Consider the following 18,606-nt stretch of genomic DNA (forward strand, 5'->3'; position numbering starts at 1 on the left):
TTATGATTTTATTGCTACTGTTGTAAAGGTGCTGTGAGCACCTTGATAAGCTAAAATGGTTCAGTACTTTGTATATTTAATGTGAATATAAATATTTCAATTTCTCCTTGAGGTGAAGGGGCCTTTAACAACGTTTTTATGTGCTTTGTCTATGCCTAGATATGAAGATTGTGAAAAATCTGGTTTCCAAGACGGTGGCCATTCATCAGCTGTCCATGGAGGCGATGCATGCAGGTCGGCAATCAAGCTGACCAATAAAATCTCCTCTAAGTGCTGCTGCCACTTTTCTGAAAGCACCGTAAGTGTTTCTGATGGCTACCTGATGCGCTTACAATGCCGAACTCTTGCTCTGTAAGGCCGTTGTGAAACCATTTCTTTTTACTTAACGGATATCAAGACCAAAAGCCATGCTGTTTTACACTTGTCTGTTAAACTAATGCAAGTGCAAATCTTTTTCCCCATGGAGAAATCTTTATCGTTATTTATGTGACTGTTTGCTTGCTTTTGGATAGGATTTGGATTGAAACTAGCCATAGTTAAGCATAAAGGCATAGTATTTTTAATTCTCACAGATTAAGTTTTTCTATAGTCCTTTTTGTTTTGTGAATTGGCTCATATTGCATTGCCATTTCGTTTTTAATAGGAACAATAATGATTGTAGCAATGCCTTCGAGTGAGGTTATTTTTGTGGTTAGAATTTTTAACCAACATGTGATTTGCATATTGCACACGTGCTTGACACATAATTTAAACTTAAGTGAATTAACTTTTTAATGAGAGTGGTTTTCAAGTGTTTTCATGCACTCTCAGTAATTACTCTTGTTTAAAGTGACACGCAACCTACTGCCACACTCTAAATGCATCCACTCCAACCTGAAATATCAAACATCATTCAATAAATAAAAAAGTTCACCATCACTAAAGAACATGGTCCTGGGGAACCAGAGAATGCCTAGTCTGTATAACGTCATAAAAACGAATATTTTAATAAAGTTAATAATATACATAATCCTATATACTGCACTGTGGATTTTCTAACAATTAGTTTCTGAAAGTTTTTAAAGAAACTCTTGCAACAGCTTTTAAGCCTTTGAAGACAGTTTGAATACCACAGAGAAAAATAAATGCCTGCGTGGCAGATGAATCACAAAATCATTAAAGTAACATGAATGACATTTTCTTAACTTTAATCTTTGCTAATATTTTTGTCTCGCACCATCATATTTAAAGATATTCCTTAGTGTGAAGAAAATATTCCTTCCACTGATTTTTGTTGTTGTTATTTTGTTCCTAAACTGTAGACGTTGTTATAAACATCTTTGTACGAAAGTCTCCCTTTTCAAGAAAATATATTTTTTGGAGGTAAATTGTAATGCTCCGTTGGCCCTGCCGTGGATCCTTGGTTGGTTCGCTGTATAAGCAAAGCAAGCTTTTGCACTGGTGCAGTTTGTTTCATATACTGAAGCTTGCAAAAAGCCCTGCAAAACAAAATACATAAACCTGCACATAATTGTTCCAGTCTCATACTTCACAGCTAGATCATTACAAATAGGCTCTGGGTTATACCAGATTTTTTGTAAATTCCAACATAAACCAGTTTGATTGCTTTTTTGTGCCATTGTAGCAAACTAGAATCTTATTGAAACTAAGCAGCTTCTTTCCATTTTCTATAAGGATACAGATTCTATTAAGGATGTAGAGTCTACCTAAATTTACTCCATCAGTCCCATAATAGAAAATGAGATCTAATTTCAAACCTACAGGTGAACAACAAAGGTAAAGAAAAAGGCTCATGCCGGTGTGTGGCAGATTGGAGTTGGATTTAAAGAAGAGAGGGTTATTGTCTTTTTCTTGCACTTTACCACTCTAATGATGCACTTATGTCACCCGCTCTTCCCTTTTTCTTACACCTTACCTACTTAAGGAGGAAGTCTTGATTGGTAAGTCGATGCTATCCGCAGATTTAGGGACTTACTGTAGGCCGCTGGTGGACTGTAAAATCTCTTCCGACAGGGGACTAAAGCAGAAACATGTTTTCTCAAGGATTTTAAATATTTAGAGTGATGGAGATATTTCTTTTGTCTGCAACCCTTTTCATATGATTATACAGTATATAGATATATATATATATATATTACTTAAGCCCATTCTGTGATGTCTGTTTAATGTTCTTTAAAGGAAAGCAACTTTCAAATTGGGGATTTTCTGTTTCCTTTTACTCTCTCTTTCTTCTGACTTAAGAGTAGCTGGAAGTTTATTCATGTAGGTTCTTTTCTCTCTTTTTTTGATCTGGATGTTTTCTTTAATTTGCCTTTTTCATTAGCATTGGTTCATTGTTATTTTCTCTCTTCAGTCTCTTTTTCATTAGTTTCTTTTGTAAGAGTACTTGCTTTGTTCTTCTCCTTTCTTTTCAAACTTCTCGCATGTGACAGATTTGCATGGCGGATTTTAATCTTTTAGTTTCTGTCCCAAAAGAATCTTGATTCATTTCCTCTCTGTGCTCTGTAGGGACATATGTGCCTTTTAAAGAGTACTCAGACTGCATCATGCAGGTAGCAGATTGATACGGCCTTATTTTTCTTTAGAAAAACAACAACTTTGCTTTGTCTGCTTGCAGGTCTCACCATCACGTCATGGGGTTGAGGGTTTAAACAAAATGATGATCGTCCAGGACTCAATATCCAATAAGGGCAAAGGTCAGGCAGATTACGATTCGGGAAATGACACGTCCTCTCCACTGTCAAGTAAAACTGGCATCACAAGGTCAAAAGTGACCAGAAATGGAAAGTTCTCTTGTCAGGATTTAACATGTCCTGAGAAGCTTAGACTAGCCGATGGGGACAATGCCTCGGATTCAGGCAACTCACTAACCAGCTATGACTCTCTGGGTAAACCAGTGCTCAGAGAAAATACCCTACACAGCTCTGTCTTCAACAAGTTTAAAGGGTAAGGCTGTGTTGAATGCATTTTACATTAACTTTAAATATGTCTAAATTGTATTTTGATGGTGTACATCAAATGTATCACTAACACGCCATTAAACCATGTATCTTTCCAGTCAAAAGAATTGTCGGTGTAGGTTCGGCTTCCATTTCACTTTTAACATATGACCACTGATGAGTGACTTTTCATATAAAATTAAATTAAATCAGACCAAAACAACAGTTATATAGAGTAGTGCTATTAAGGCATCATTGAGATACTATTATAGATTTTATTAATAGTTTGAATTAGATTTTATTTATTTTAATTTGATCTAATTTTGTTGTTTTTTATTTTCATTAGTTTTGAGTTTTATTGTCTAGTTGACTATAATAATCCTGGTACAAAGTGCAGACTCTCTCTCTGCAAATATCCAGATATCCTGTCGCTTACATTGTGAAGTAATAAAGTAAAGGCCTAAAATAATTTCCCTCTTGTAATTGCAGTGAAGAAACAGGCAGGTACGCTGATTTGGAGAAGACACAGCCTCTGGGTCTCGTCACCGATAGGAATCGGAGTCCGTCTTATGATAGGTATCAGGAACGAGCGAGGTCCCGCAGCAGAAGCATATCATCCCAAAGCAGATACTCAGGGCGCTATTCCAGAAGCCGATCCCTGTCCTCAGGGAGGAGGTGGGTCACATAAGCGGCTATTTATTATAGGAACTCTTATTTTAAGCTTTCGATTTAGTCATAAACTCGTATGTTTGTATCTGACAATATCATTCCCCCCGGCTCACTTACAGATCATATTCCCGTTCGTCCAGTTATTCGCTGGATTCACGGAGAGACAGTCTGTCTAGTGCGAGCAGTTGCCGCAGTCTAAATTACTCACGGTGCACACCAGACAGGTGATTTTTAGCTGTGTAATTTTGTGCAATTTTATCTAATATAATTGTTTGAGAATGACTGTGGCATTGCTGAAATCTGTTTTTGAACACATACATGCTCGCATCTCTTTTATGTGTGGATGAAAAGGTTTGGAGAGCGGAAAAGAGACTGCAGTTCCTGCAAGAGTAGAAAGCACAGCAGGAGAAGACCTTGCTCCCCTATGAGAAAGAGAAGAAGAGATTCCCCCAGCCACCTGGAAGCCCGTAGAATTACAAGGTTTGTTCTTGAATCACAAACAGAAACAACTCTGCTGATCCTACTTTGGAGATTAGTTAACCCAGACAGAGTCTATATATTTTTCCCACAGCTTTCTGCACTGATTCTTGGAAGAAATCTCTAGAAATCTGCAGAATGAATTAAAGCTGCGCTGAGAGCACACTCTAATTGGTAGCTGAAGGCATTATCAAATTAGCAAAAAATATTTAACACATTAACAAGCAAGTCGTGGGGATGTCAGGCATTCCAATTCTGTGTAAAAATGCAGAGCTTTCTGCTGGCATCCTTGGGAGAAATAAAAATAGACATACAGTCTTCAAATTAATGTTGATGGCTGTTTAGGAGAAGCAATCGTATAACAATATATATTTATAGTAAAGACATTTATAATGTTACAAAACATTTCTACTTTAAATAAATGTTGTTCCTTTGAACTTGAAGAAATCCTGAAGAAAATTACAGTTTCCACAAAAATATTAATTAGCACAACTGTTTTCAACATTGATAATAATAAAAAATGTTTCTTGAGCAGCAAATCAGCATATCAGAATGATTTCTGAAGGATCATGTGATGCTGAAGACTGGAGTAATGATGCTGAAAACTCAGCTTTGCGTCACAGGAATAAATTACATTTTAAAATATATTACAATAGAAGACACTTATTTTAAATTGTAATAATGTCACAATGTTACCGTTTTTACTGTATTTTTTTTATCAAATAAATGCAGACATGGTGAGCATAAGAGATTTCCTTGAGAGATTGTTAGACAAAATAGACCCCTAAACTTATCCTTTTAGGATTTTTTATATGTAAAATTACCAAGTTATTACTAAGACTTTCTTTGTATTCTCTTTCTGCATGCCTTCCTGTCCTGCACAGTGCCAGAAAGAGGCCCATCCCTTACCATCGTCCCAGCCCCTCTGTCAGCAGCAGATCCTCCAGCCTCCTGTCCTGGCGCCTGTTTTCTCTCGGACGCAGTCGTTCACGGAGTCGCAGTCGCAGTCGCAGTCACACTTCTTCATCATACAGGAGCTACAGTCGCAGCTCATCGTGGAACTCTGTATATAGCAGACGCAGTCGCAGTCGGAGCAGAAGCTATGACTCAATTGTGAGCTACAGCAGAGCCCGCCGCTAATTTACGGATGAAACAGATGCAGGAATGCTGAGCTACAGCATGAGCCCAGGACCGCATCTTATTGTAACTGGAAATGAAATGGAGCAGCACTGAGAACATGCTGTGCTTGGATGTGGAAGACCAGGCAGTGACAGGATCATCTGTTCAGTGTCGGATAAGACTGAGGCTTTCCATATTGTTGTGTACTAAACTGTGTGCTTTCATCCATCCCGCTCAAAGGAAAAGAAAAAGCCTGCTCACAAAACCTGCTGTTGTAGGAAGGACCTGAATGGAGGTTTCACTATGTGCACTGCAATGTGTGAGTTTCTGCTATACCTGGTTTTGCTCATAGGTGTGAGGATATTGTTGTTCATTTATCAAAAACAGCCGTAGTAGATAAAAGGAAGTGTCTTCATGTGCAGGGTCACTCACGAGACGCTCATAGCCTTGACTGTAAAAGCCGATGTTTAAATCTATTGTATTTTTGTAGTGTTTTCTTTTTTTATAGATGTCAAAAGTGCTTGAGGAGAAAGATTTATTGCTTCCATAAGAGCTTTTACTGAGAGCAGCCGCTTCTGTGTTGCACACACCTTCACTTTGAAAAATGTGCCATCCGAATTAGCCCCACCGGCAAACGCACACCCCTTCAGCCCAAATGCCAGCTTTATTTATCTTCTGTTGAACTGGAAAACAATTCAAATGTCATTGGCTGTGATGGAGATGATGATGATGGTGTTGGACAATCAAAATGCAGCGGATGTGCTCCACTGGTAGGAAGCCTTTTGCAGGGTCCAGCTGTCCATAAAATGTGTTAAACTACACATTAATCTAGCAGACCTCAAGAGACAGAATGAAGATTTTTTTTATCCATCAAATTCAAGGCTACTTCTGAGTGAACAAAGAAAGGTAAAACATTTTCTGCTCTACTGACTCTAAAATTAAAGCACTGACATACATATTATTATTATTATTATTATGTAATTTTTAACGTAAGTCGTATTAAATTGTATAATATTTTTAATTATTTATTATTTTAGTGCCTAGTCATTTCTATTTGTATCTGTTATTTATTTCTGTTAGGTATGCAAATAGTGCGGTATAAATATTTATTACTCTGATCACTTGAATTATTTATAATATAAAACCTTTGATATTCATATAGAAAACTTTTCTGTTTACAGTATATCATCCATTTTTGACTGATTGATATTTTCTATTCGTTTTCCACAAAATCCCACAGTTTAAACATTCAGTCCTGCATTAATTAAATCACAATCTTTACATACTGTAAATGATGATGATATTTATAAATACAAATGTTTTATAAAGCATATTTATTGGTTGCACATCAGTGCAACAACAGAGAAACTATTACAGATTGGGAGAAATGAAGACGGCTGTTATGAGAATGAGTGACTAGATCAAGGATTTTTTGAAAGGATCAAAGATATATATTTGTTGTGTGATACAGCTTGATGAAACAGCGTATAAAAATCATCACCTTCATCACAACGGATAATGGCAGTTTCTTTGTTTCTGTGTCATAAAGTCTATTGGAGTGCTTGTTAAACGAAGGCATGGTGATCTCTATGCACTGTACATTATTAGCTGTCTGACTGTTGTGAATTCTGACACTTGTACAGAAAATTTGTTGTAGATGAAGGGGAAAAAACTTGAAGTGTATCAAATGTTTTATCTTGTTGAATTCATCTTGTTCGCTCGTCTCAAACCGTAAATGAGTTTAGTAAATGATTATGTAAATCTGTTGTGTAAATATGCAAACGTTTAGTGCGGCAGTATTAGGCATGGGCTTTATTTATTGAGATGGAGTAGTGGTACTGACTGTTTACAATGCTGGCTTTCTAATTTACATTATTTGCATTCTTTCTAAAAAAAAAAAAAAAAAATGCTGAAATGTTGCCATGAATGAAACCATTTTTTTTACAGAATCAAAGTCAAAACATGCTATAGAGTTTGCAATTGGCTTCTGTAACTGCAAAACACTATTGCAACATCCTGTAATACCAATAATTATTTTTGCACAAAATGTGTGGTAAAGATATATAGCAAGTGTGTATTGGTTTTAGCGCAAAGTAAAAAACCTCAGTGCAGGGCATCAGGCTTGAAGATTATGCTAAGGACATTCCTCATATTACCCAATTCTACTATGTATATACAGTGCTGTCTATGTGCACAAGAGTATCAATGTCTCCCTTGCTCTTCAAATTAATGGCTAGTTCTCTGTGGTCTGAATCTGTAATGATATTCAAAGAGTTCTAAATAAATTATTCATCTAATTAATTCACTCAATATTTTGTTTCTTTAAAATTGCACTCTCTTTATTCACATTCAAATTATATCCTTGTGTTCGTGATTTGCATAGTAAAAAAATGGAGGGTGGTGTAAGATGGGTCTTGTCACACTTCCATTGGCTGAATCGGAAATTGCCCCCTATACCCTCAAATAGGGCATTATTTGAAGGGACAGTCAATTGTGGTGGTGTCCGAAACCATAGTAGACGTTATCGAGTGCGCTCAACGGTTGTCTGAATTCGCTCACTCGTTTTCATTCACTCCTTTAAGTGAACTGTATTAGTGGACTAACGTACTGTAGGGAATAGTGATTAAGGGTTTAGGGGTCGATTTTGGATTCAGCTCTGGTGTTTGGTTTTCATTTTCAAGGACAAGGACTGTTTCCTTTGTCCTTAGTTTCCCACCATCATTAGTATCCATGGTTATTAGTTCACCTGTTTGCATTCAGATCATTATCGTGTGTATTTATACCCTTCAGTTCCTTTTGTTCAGTTTTCTGGTGTTTATTGAGTTTTAGTGCTCACTGTTACGTTGCTTTATTATGCCTGGATATCTGCTTTTGTTTATTTTAATTAAAGTATTTGTACGTTCATCGTCTCCTCATCTTCCTCTTTGGACGCTACGCGTTAAAGGACACCAGACCCAAAAATGAGAAGAAAGATGAAAATTGCTGCCATCAATGTGGCACTGTGAAACTGGCTGGAACTACGTGGATGAGTTCTTTTTATTTTCCAAGGTGGCCGATGTTTAGAGGATTGTGTGGAGGAGTTCACTGACATCTGCCACCAGGTGACGTGGTATGACCTCACACTCATGCAAGGTTTTTGGTACGGGCTTCCTCATGCCCAGTGGGGATCACTGTTGGAGTCTAGCAAAGTACATCAACTTTGCTCTCTCGGTGGATGGATGGTTCTTTGAGTTGGGAAACGCTGAAGAGGAGAAAAGCGCGACCGTCTAGCTCCACCCAACATCCATCATCACGTCACCAATTCCAGAGCCCAGCCAGCCATCATCCACTAACACGGACATTCAGCCAGAGCCCGCCAAAGACAGAGCTCAAGCCTGCCACGATGAGAGAGCCAGAACCTGAAAAAAGGACAGTGCCAACAATCGCCCTGGAGCCTGAGCCCTATGAAGAATCTGACCAGGTGTGTGAGCCGGCACCACTGTGTATCGCTGTGGAATGCCTGGTGGAGTATGGAGAAGTTCCCCGCCCACCATCCCAGCGTGGAGTGTAGTTGTTTGGGAAGTTTAGCAGAGGAAGTCTCCTTTTATCTCCCTTTGATGCTGATCCCACCCAGCTCAGAATTTCCTGTGTCTTCGTCATCAATGATCTTGCCTAGTTCAGAGTCCACTGTGTATTCGTCATTGTTGTTTCTGCCCAATTCTGAATTACTGTTACCTGCAGAGCACCCGCCCAGCCTCCCTCTCCCACCACCACTTCACAATCCAGCTCTTCAGCCCTGACGTCTCCTATTACCCCACTCAAGTGTGGATCTACCTCGGGTCCTCCGGTCGCCAGCACAGTCTAGGCAAGAGGTTCCCATAGCTCTGCCTTCAGCTTCTGAGCTATTCACTCCACCTCTGCCTGTCGACTCACCAGCTCCGCCTTGGCTCCTCCCTCCCTCAGCTTCACCCAGAACCATCGTCCTTCTGCCTCCTCCGGGTTCCCACGTCCCACTGGCTCCACCCTGGTCAGTCGCCATGGACTTGTGTGTCATCAGCTACGCTTAGTCCCTCCACCCCTGCTGCTTCACCGGGCTCCTCCTTCCCGCATGCTCCTCCTCTTTCCTCAGTCTGCATGTCATCAGCGCAGTCCTCGGGCTCCTTGGCTCCACCTCCATCGCTCGTTGCAGTGGCTTCGCCATGGTCTTCTAAGTCATCAGAGTCGTTCACCCACTTCAGCTCTCCATCTACACCCTGGTCTACTCTGCCAAGGCTCCATCAACTCCGCCGTGGGCTGTCACCGCCATTGACTCCTCCCTGGATTCTGCCACCATCCACTCCTCCCTAGTTCCTCTCGTCTGCCCTCCTGCCGATTTCCAGCCCTTCACCAGCTCTGCGTCCTCCTCCAGAACCCCCGGCCCCCAATCGCTTGGTCGAACCGTTACTGGGCGTTCTCTCACACTTTTATTGTGTTTGGTTTTAATTTTCAAGGACTTTTTGTTGGACATCCTGTTTTCTTTGTCCTTTGTTTCCCACCATCATTAGTATCCATGGTTATTCATTAATTAGTTCACCTGTTTGCATTCAGAGCATTATCATGTGTGTATTTATACCCTTCAGTTCCTTTTGTTCAGTTGTCTGGTGTTGACTGAGTTTTAGTGCTCACTGTTACATTGCTTTATGGATATTTGCTTTTGTTTATTTTGATTAAAGTATTTCCTTATTTATACTTTCATCGTCTCTTCATCTTCCTCTTTGGACTCAGAGGGTAAGCTAGGCCACATAGAGAGGTGTGCTTGATTTTTATTTGACCAAAAAAAACAGGAAGTGCCCATTTTGTGACTGAGAAGAGCACATAATCAAAGTGCATGAAAGTGAAAGTACATGACATATGGCCCTATTTCTATGGAAACCATGAAGTGATCGAAATGTTTTTGTCTAACATTATACAGTAAAAATGAAAAAACTTTCAAAACTTTTATATTTAAAAATATCTAAAATTACGTACTTATTATATTCTATATAATAATTTATACTTGCTAAAAGAAAATCTGTTTGAAAAGTCAAATAAATGTTTATATTTTGTTTCTTATAATACAATTAAATACATTTTAAGTAGGCCTAAGGCATGGCTAATACATTTCAAATGATATAAGACATCCTAAAATATAACTGCGTGCATGTTTTTTCTCGCTCATCTTACGTAGCCTACTTTCCCCTACATGACGTATGCAAGGAGGACTCGTTTGAAGAAGGAAAAGGAGATAGGCCTACCGCATGCCTATGTTGTATTTCGTCACATTTCGTGTTTAGAACGTTATTAGTGTTGTTCTTATGAGTGTGTGACTCCTCTCCGGCCTTGAGGAGTGAGTAGTGTTCTATTATGAAGTGAATGAGTCATCTGGGGGTGGGTGAGATTGGACCAGTCGCTGTCCGGTGGAGCCAGTCACAGCCCGGGGTCTAAACTTGGATAGGGAGGGTCTTCAGTCAGCTGTCGTGTGCTACCGAGCACTTTCTGGACTTTATAGACCGGCAAATCACATATAAACCGGTGAAAGAGCACTACATCGTCAGTAAACTTCTAGAACTCATACATGAGTACAGTGGTTGGCTTAAACTTCGGTGCGTAATCACGCGCCTGGAGAGTTTTTGCGCTTTTGTTGCGAAAAAAAACCAAAAAAAGACAAAATTTGTTTTGCGCTCTTTTTAATATTTTATCCTATTCGGAAATCTGACAGCAACGCGACGTTCTGAACAGGAAAAGTTGTCTAAACTCACTTTTTCCAAGTTTCACAATGGCAGAAGGGGATTACTACACTATGGGCAACCGACAGAGGATTCCACGGGATCCGTTCCGGGAACAGTCACTCGCATCTCGCTTTATGGAAGATGACTTTGGACTGTCACCCTTTCCCGACGAGTTATCGATGGAATGGCCCGGCTGGGCGAGACCTCGGCTGAGCGCCCGCCTCGACGCGCCGTGGTCGGGCTCGTTGCGCACGGGCTTCCCGCGGACGAGCATGGGCTCGCCGCAGGGCTTCAGCTCCATGTACAGCGAGAGCCCTCGCCGATCCAGCGCGCCCCCGACCAACCCAGACGAGCCGTGGAAAGTGTGCGTGAACGTGCACAGCTTCAAACCTGAGGAGCTTAATGTCAAAACTAAAGACGGTTTTATAGAGGTGTCAGGTGAGAAAACACTTCTAATCATAGAGAAGGATGAGTTATTATGAGAACACAAAGTTAATAACCTTTATAGCCTATAATAATGAATCATGGAATAACGTTGAATGGAATATAATTTACATTTGTGCATTTACCAGACGATTTTATCCTAAATAGAGGAGCATTAAACAGTTCGTCATATGCATTTCAATTACTATGAAACATATGCAACTTTTTTTTAATGTATTACCTTGGTAGTTTTTTTTTTGTCATTATTCCTACATTAAAAAGGCCTTTTCTTACAAAATAATAAATAACAAATATTTCTGCCAAGTATGTATGTATTTGTATTTGTATTTGTATTTATGTATTTTCTTATTTCATATAGGCCTAGCACACAGATCATTTAATATGAATTTGTTTATTTCTCAAAATTGACTTGATTTTTTAGTATTTTTATGTCCCATTTTAATTGCTTCAATATCCTATTTTAAATATGGCCTTTTGGACCCCATGTTCAATAAATCTCTGCCGCTGTTTCTCCGCTGCAGTTTGAGAATGGAAGGCCTTTGAGTATGACTTGCACATTATCAGCTAATCACTTGTAATTAGCCACCTGCTGAGATCCCTTGATGACCACTTACATTAAACACACTGAAATAGTCCCATACTTTTCTCTTTAATCACTAAAGTTCTTTTGTAAAAACTGAAATTGTGTATCCATAATGCGGAAAAGTCGAAGGCCAGTTGCTGCCTGCTCCAGAAATACATTTTGTTGACTGTGATGGCAGGACAGAAGTTCAGAGTTCAGGAGAGAGCAAAGGCCTGGTGTGCAGGGATTAATATAAACACTGTGCTGGTATTCCAGCTGGGTCACTCAGTCACAGTGGGAGGAGGGTGGGGACAGCGAGACTTAACTTCACATAACCTCATTCTAAAAGTGTCACATAGAGATATGAAAGTGAACTACCCTACGCACTGTTTTACTAAAGGCCTTTTCACTGAACTCAGATTCTGATGACCAGTTTTGGACCACCAAAATCAGCAAAACATTTAAGTTCAACGTTGCCCTGAAGTAAAGCATTGTCAAACAAATGCCACAGCCATGTTTGAATGTCTTTGTTAAATAGGGAAAGGCCATTGCACAGTATGTCAGTGGGTAAATGTCTATATATGTGGATAGATTTTGCTCTCAAAATGTTCTTGCGTCCCAGTATATTTTAAATGGTTGAGTTGTTGATTAGAAATGTTGAAATGTCTTTGTGCTCAAAGTGTTATTTAAAGAGCCGGTTATATTGTAGATATGTTGGCCGCGCTGAGACACAATATGGCATGACTGGCATTTAGTGACCAACAGCTGCAGAGAATGAGGCCAAGAGGCTTTTAAACAGGCTTTCTTGGTTTGAAATACTACAAAATTAAATATAGTGTTGCCTTTGCAATGTCTGTAAAATGTGAAAAAAAAAGAAGAAGAAAACTTATTTGCCATGGCTAGAAAATCTGATACTAATAATACTAATTCCGAATCTGATGTCTAATTTTATGTCAGTGTGGCAAAGGTTACACTTCTGTGAGCAACCAGTGCGGGGATTCACTTCAAGAAATCTGTTGATGTTGTGTTTAAAGCAACATCTTTTTCGAAATAAGTTCTTGTTCACAAGTGTTGTATGGTCGTATCGATCTCTGCGTTAACAACTGCCTTTGTCTTTTCACCAGGGAAACACGAGGAAAAGCAAGACGAGGGCGGAATTGTTACCAAAAACTTCACGAAGAAAATTCAGTAAGTATGATGATTGTATCAAAAGTTTCCGGGGGCTTTTGATTTGGAACCTTCTAGAATGATGAAGCAGCTTCCAGAGGAATGTCACTCTGAGTTATTAAAGCAACACAAAGCATTCCTACTCCTCCACCCGCCCCAACCTCTCTGCTTTCTTCTTGCTCTTCAGAGAGTCAAATTGGATGGTAGAGGCAGAGGAAAAGAATCAAAGTTATAGAGATAAAATAGACAACATATCACGCGGCTCCGATGTCTGCAGTAATTAAGATACATAGTGATTTGATTTTTTTCCTGTCAACATGCTGTTTCTCTGACAGAGACACACAGAAATAGACTAAGAAAGAAAGAGAGTTTAATTATTGAACAAATCCAGCACTTTTTACACTATTGTTCAAATGTTTGGAGTCAGTAATATCCAAGAAAAAACTTTTATTCAGCAAGGGAAAAAATTGAACACAAAAAACAGTAAAGACTTTTATAAACTAAAATAAAACCTTGAATCACAGTTTCCACATAAATATTAAGCTATGATAATAATAAGAAATGTTTCTTAAGCATCAGATCAGCATATAATGATTTCTGAAGGATCGTGTGACACTGAAGAGTAATAGATGCTGAAAAATCAGCTTTGCCATCACAGGATTAAATTACATTAAACATTATTTATTTTACTGTAGTTATTTTCTTTTTGTTTTTACTGTATTTTTGATCAAATAAATGCAGCTTTGAGCATAAGAGGGTCCTTTCAAAAATATTAAGAAATCTTACCGACCCTTAACTTTTGAACGATGGGTATGATTAATAGTGAAAGCTTCCTCAGCTTCAGTGTTTTAACTAGCTAAGTCTTTCTTCTACATCCAATGTAAACTACTTAGCTAATTTGATGTTGACAGGCCATGTTGATTGTGTGAAATTCCATCAGTTGAACATTAGCATTCTGCTAAACAGCTAAGAACACACACATATAGAAGTTACAGGCCACGCATAAATTACATTGAGCTTTTTTATTAATAGCTTTCAGCTATTGAATGAAATCTCAATCTCTGCCATTTGCTCCTCAGTAGCAGAGCTGTGATGTCTGAGTCACAGCGCAGGACGGCTATAACATTGCTGTGCTAATTGAATAGTGTCAGGCTACTGCAGTCGGCTACATGCTAAGGTTTATATAAACTCAGCAGATGCTTGGCAACAAGTGTGAAACCTTCCAGCCTTATTTGGCCATGATGACTGACAAAGCTCAGGGACACACTCTCTCTCTCTTTATCTCTCTCTGTTGTGTTCTCTCACACTCTTTCTCAACATTCATAAAAATAAAACAGTACAGAAAATCTTAGTGAGCTAACTAACTAGGTAGCATTTTAAAGTATCATAGGTGTCAATAACATTACGTTGTTCTTCTAGCCAAATTCCTTGTGGAGGAAGCATTTCCAGATTTGGGTTCAGTAAGATTTGTTTTATTCAGCAAGGATGTATTAAATCGATCAAAAGTGACAGTAAAGACATTTATAACATTACAAAAGATTTCTATTTAAAATACATGCTGTTCTTTTGAACTTTCTATTTATCAAAGTAACCTGAGAAAATATGCATCACAGTTTCCACAAAAACAGTGTTTTCAGTATTGATAATAACTAGAAATTTTCACTGAGCACCAAATATTAGAATGATTTCAGAATGATTGTGGCACTGAAGACTAGAGTAATGATGAAATCAGAGGAATAAATACATTCTATATATATTAAAGCAGGGCTATGCAGTTTCGGGAATTTCTTCGCTGTATTCTCGCTTTTTGCTCGCAGGTTTCTCTATAGAGCTCCCCCTACAGCTTCGGAATAGATATTTGACAACACTGTCGAAAAACTCGTTGGCGACTCTCAGATACCAGAGGCTATAGATCAACGACATCTTTAAAACGTCTTCTTCATTCGGGTTCGAACAGCGTAATAATGACAGAATTTTAGCCGATTTTTTTGCCGTAAAGCAATTCGTTACATCGCGAGACCTGATATGACGCGATACCCAAATAAACCTGCCGAAAACCGGCCCAAAGTTGCTCACAGGCGCTTGGGGGGTGCGAGACGACCACCATTCAACCCGAAAAAAGTCATATAACTATTCCAATGACTCCGAAGCTGTTCGGTTAAGGTAAAAAAGTTACTTAGTTCACCTTTAAAATAGAAAACAGTTATTTACAATTGTAATAATATTTCACAATAATATTGTTTTTACTGTATTTTTGATCATAGAAATTCAGCTTTGGAGAGCATAAGAATTTTAAAAAAGTATTGCTGACCCTTAACTTTTGAACAGTAGTGTATTAGGTATATGAAGAATTTTGCTTAAATTGTACTTCCTTACATTAAAAATGTAATTACATTTAAAATTAAGAAATGAAGGGCTTAATACACAGACAGGGTAATCAAGGTAAAACAGAAGAGGTGTAGAGCTAATGAATAACCAAGAAAACTAACTAGGGAACAGAACTCAGGCAAAGCAGAACAGGGAACAGAATAAAAACACAATGAAGCTAAACAGACATAGAACTACAGGTTACAATATTGCTGATTGTGAGAATTCATAGTACAATTATTTTATCTAGCATTATCCAAACACAGCATTCGTCTCTCGAATCTCTAAAGCGGCCCTAAAAAGTTCCCCCACCCTAAGACTTTTGTCGTAGAAGACCAGCAGGAAGTAGCTTTGCATGATATCACCATCCATTCATGTTTAAAACAAGTTCCACCCTTTCTCTGTAGAGCAGATATGAATTTATGTTAATCCAGCCTTAAAGGCATCACATTCAAACAGACAGTGAGAACTCCTCTCATTAGAACAGCTGCAGTCAGTCTGCCTGCTGGATGATTAGACTAGTCTGTAGATAGAAATTTCTGGTGATAAACTTTGCATCAGGAGGCGATTTGTAATAATTGGGAACAGATTCTATTTCTGAGCCAGCACCTGGAGCAGGGCTCCCTCGCTCTCTCTCTCTCTCTCTCTTTCTCATTGCAAGTGATGGCAGGCAGAACATTAAAATGAAAACCACAAAATGCATTGAGAATTATCTTCTAGCCACAAGCTGCCACAGAGAAAATGAAGTTTGTTGAAAATTAAACCATAATGAGAATATACGGAGTATAGGGCATAGTGTTTGCAATTTCCATGATGATTCCCATTCTGGGTTAATATTAACCTAAAGACTTGAGTTAGACCTCAGTTAATCTGGGTTATGTTCAGACAATTCTGTGTACATGTAGATGTTAATATTAAACTGACCATTGTCAAGTTCTTATTTAACATTTGGTTTCAAGCTTTGTTTCAGTGCAGCTGTAGCCTAAGGTACAATCAAAAAGCACTTTTTAAGTTGCAAAATATGGTGTGCATTTAAATATATCAAATATGTATCAATGTACAACCACATTTAAAGGGATAGTTCAACCAAAAATGAAAATTACCACTGCCATTATAAAGCTTGAAGAGCCAGAACATTTTTTAATATAACTCCGATTGTGTTAGTTTGAAAGATGATAGTCATATACACCTAGGATGGCTTGAGGGTGAGTAAATCATGGGATAATTTTCATTTTTGGGTGACCTCTCCCTTTAAAAATGCCTAATCTAATTAAACATTTTTTCAAAAGCTGCTTTTGTGTGTCGGGGGGTACACCAAGAAAAATAAGGGCTCTTTATTGGCATCTATGAAGAAACTTAAACATTCATGGAACCTTTCCATTGCACAAAAGGTTATTTAGCGGAAACAAAGGTTCTTTAGATTATTAAAATGTTCATCACTCTAAAATGGTTCACTGAAAGATTTTTTGGGGATCCAGACATGTCGGCAAAAATCCAGTTGTAGAACCTTTATTTCTACTGGTGGAAAATGGACATCGTTCTGAACTCTCTCTTCTTTCGCAGAATCCCATCTGATGTGGACCCAGTCACTGTGTTCGCCTCTCTGTCTCCGGAAGGTGTTCTCATCATTGAAGCCCGACAGACCCCTCCATACTACCTCTACAGCAACGAAATGCCCGCAGAACCCATGGAAGAACCTGAGGCCAGACCGCAGGAACCCAGCATGGCTTCAGCTCCAGTCTTTGATGTCAGGGAGTGAACTGGTGTTTGCGTTCCTATGGTATTTGTTCCAAGCCAGTGTTAAAATCTAGATTCATCGGATTCAAAAAATTACTTAAATCAAAAGTCATTAATCTGCCAGTGAATAGTTTATAAATTAAATAGTACATGGTTGGATCAAATACCAGAAGCTTTCAGTTACTATATCAATGAAGACAAACAAATGTGATAGAGCTACCGGTCAAGTGAGAAGGAAAAGGTGTGAAATGGGATGAGACCAGGCCCAATTTCTGTATGGCTGGAAATAGGCATGGAAAAATGTACGTAGATGCGAATGCACGGTCAACATTGTAATGGCACGTCTCATTGTATATACTTAACCTGCATTCCTCTCAGTCCTAAAGGGGGCGATAGAGTTCCCTTCAAATGTCAACAATTAAATGGATTTTTCACCCAAAATTCATCTCTTATTCTCCAACATGTTGTCCCAAACCTTTACTCTGTGGAAAACAAAAAAAGATATTTGAAGAAAATACAATAGTTTCAATATGATCCAATGCTGTTTTAAACCCCTTTGACTTAAATTGTATAGACAAAAAAAAAAAAAAGTTCTTCAGAGCTTTTTTTTTAAATATCTTCTTTTGTGTTCCCCAGTAGAAAGTCATACAGGTTTGAAATGACATGAGGGTGAGTAAATAATCTCTTAATTTTCATTTGCCTATCCTTTTATCTAATTTGCTTGGTAAATTACGATTCTCTTTAAACTGTTGCTCCGCCATGCCGATCTCATCAAGTAAGGTGACACTGAGAATGCGATGTGTGCTTGAGTTGAGTTTTAAATTCCATTCAGACACATTGGATGTGAAATCAAGCTTTGATGTTGAAATTGAATGTTTTTATGGACTTTCTGTCCCTCATTTAAACCTAATCTTGTTTTGTCCCTGAGTTCGAATGAAGGCCCTGTTTGAATAATCTGAATTTTTGTCACATTGGACTATTTATATGAAGGTCTTCTCTGGAAACTGGGCCTGAATGCTAGAGCTTTTTCTCAAGTGCTGTTTATTGTGTCTTCTTTCTTTCTTATTTGTGGGTGTTCTTTTTTCTTTTTGTTTAGGGATGTATGCTATGCGTTTTTATAATAAATGATTTTACGAAAGCAAGCCTTTTATTACTCCTCTCTGCAAATCTCAATCAAGTTAATAATTGGGCTGCATTACAGATAGAACTGATATTATTTCTCAGCTTTACACCTGTTTGCTTATCCCACTTGTATAACCTTCGGATGTTTTCGAGTAATAAATCGAGCATCGTTCTCTCCTTCGGTTGTCTCTGTCTCACAATCCTCTGTCCTCGATCACATCTGGGTGTTCGGATGGCAGATTGGCTGTGTGCTTATGGGAACGACTCCATGGGAGTT

General features: G+C 38.5%; 2 protein-coding genes across 2 annotated transcripts in view; both read left to right on the forward strand.

The window, feature by feature from the left end:
• Positions 1 to 5,240, forward strand: part of srrm4 (serine/arginine repetitive matrix 4) — a gene marked incomplete at its 5' end in the record, with an annotated part of 48,151 nt that extends 42,911 nt beyond the window's left edge. The window contains 6 exons of the mRNA XM_081365348.1: positions 160 to 298; positions 2,618 to 2,946; positions 3,429 to 3,614; positions 3,728 to 3,832; positions 3,960 to 4,088; positions 4,970 to 5,240. Coding sequence (XP_081221474.1) covers positions 160 to 298; positions 2,618 to 2,946; positions 3,429 to 3,614; positions 3,728 to 3,832; positions 3,960 to 4,088; positions 4,970 to 5,225 — 1,144 coding nt within the window. The 3' untranslated portion in view covers positions 5,226 to 5,240. The remainder of the gene's footprint in view (positions 1 to 159; positions 299 to 2,617; positions 2,947 to 3,428; positions 3,615 to 3,727; positions 3,833 to 3,959; positions 4,089 to 4,969) is intronic.
• A 5,171-nt stretch (positions 5,241 to 10,411) lies between these two features.
• On the forward strand, positions 10,412 to 18,345 carry hspb8 (heat shock protein b8). Its single transcript, XM_081365349.1, has 3 exons — positions 10,412 to 11,368; positions 13,061 to 13,124; positions 17,034 to 18,345. The coding sequence occupies exons 1-3, from the start codon at positions 10,978 to 10,980 to the stop codon at positions 17,227 to 17,229; spliced, it is 651 nt and encodes a 216-aa protein (XP_081221475.1). The 5' UTR covers positions 10,412 to 10,977; the 3' UTR covers positions 17,230 to 18,345.
• Positions 18,346 to 18,606: the final 261 nt, after the last annotated feature.

This window comes from Scardinius erythrophthalmus (assembly GCF_964197995.2).
Source record: "Scardinius erythrophthalmus genome assembly, chromosome: 5".
NCBI classification, from domain to species: Eukaryota; Metazoa; Chordata; class Actinopteri; order Cypriniformes; family Leuciscidae; genus Scardinius; species Scardinius erythrophthalmus.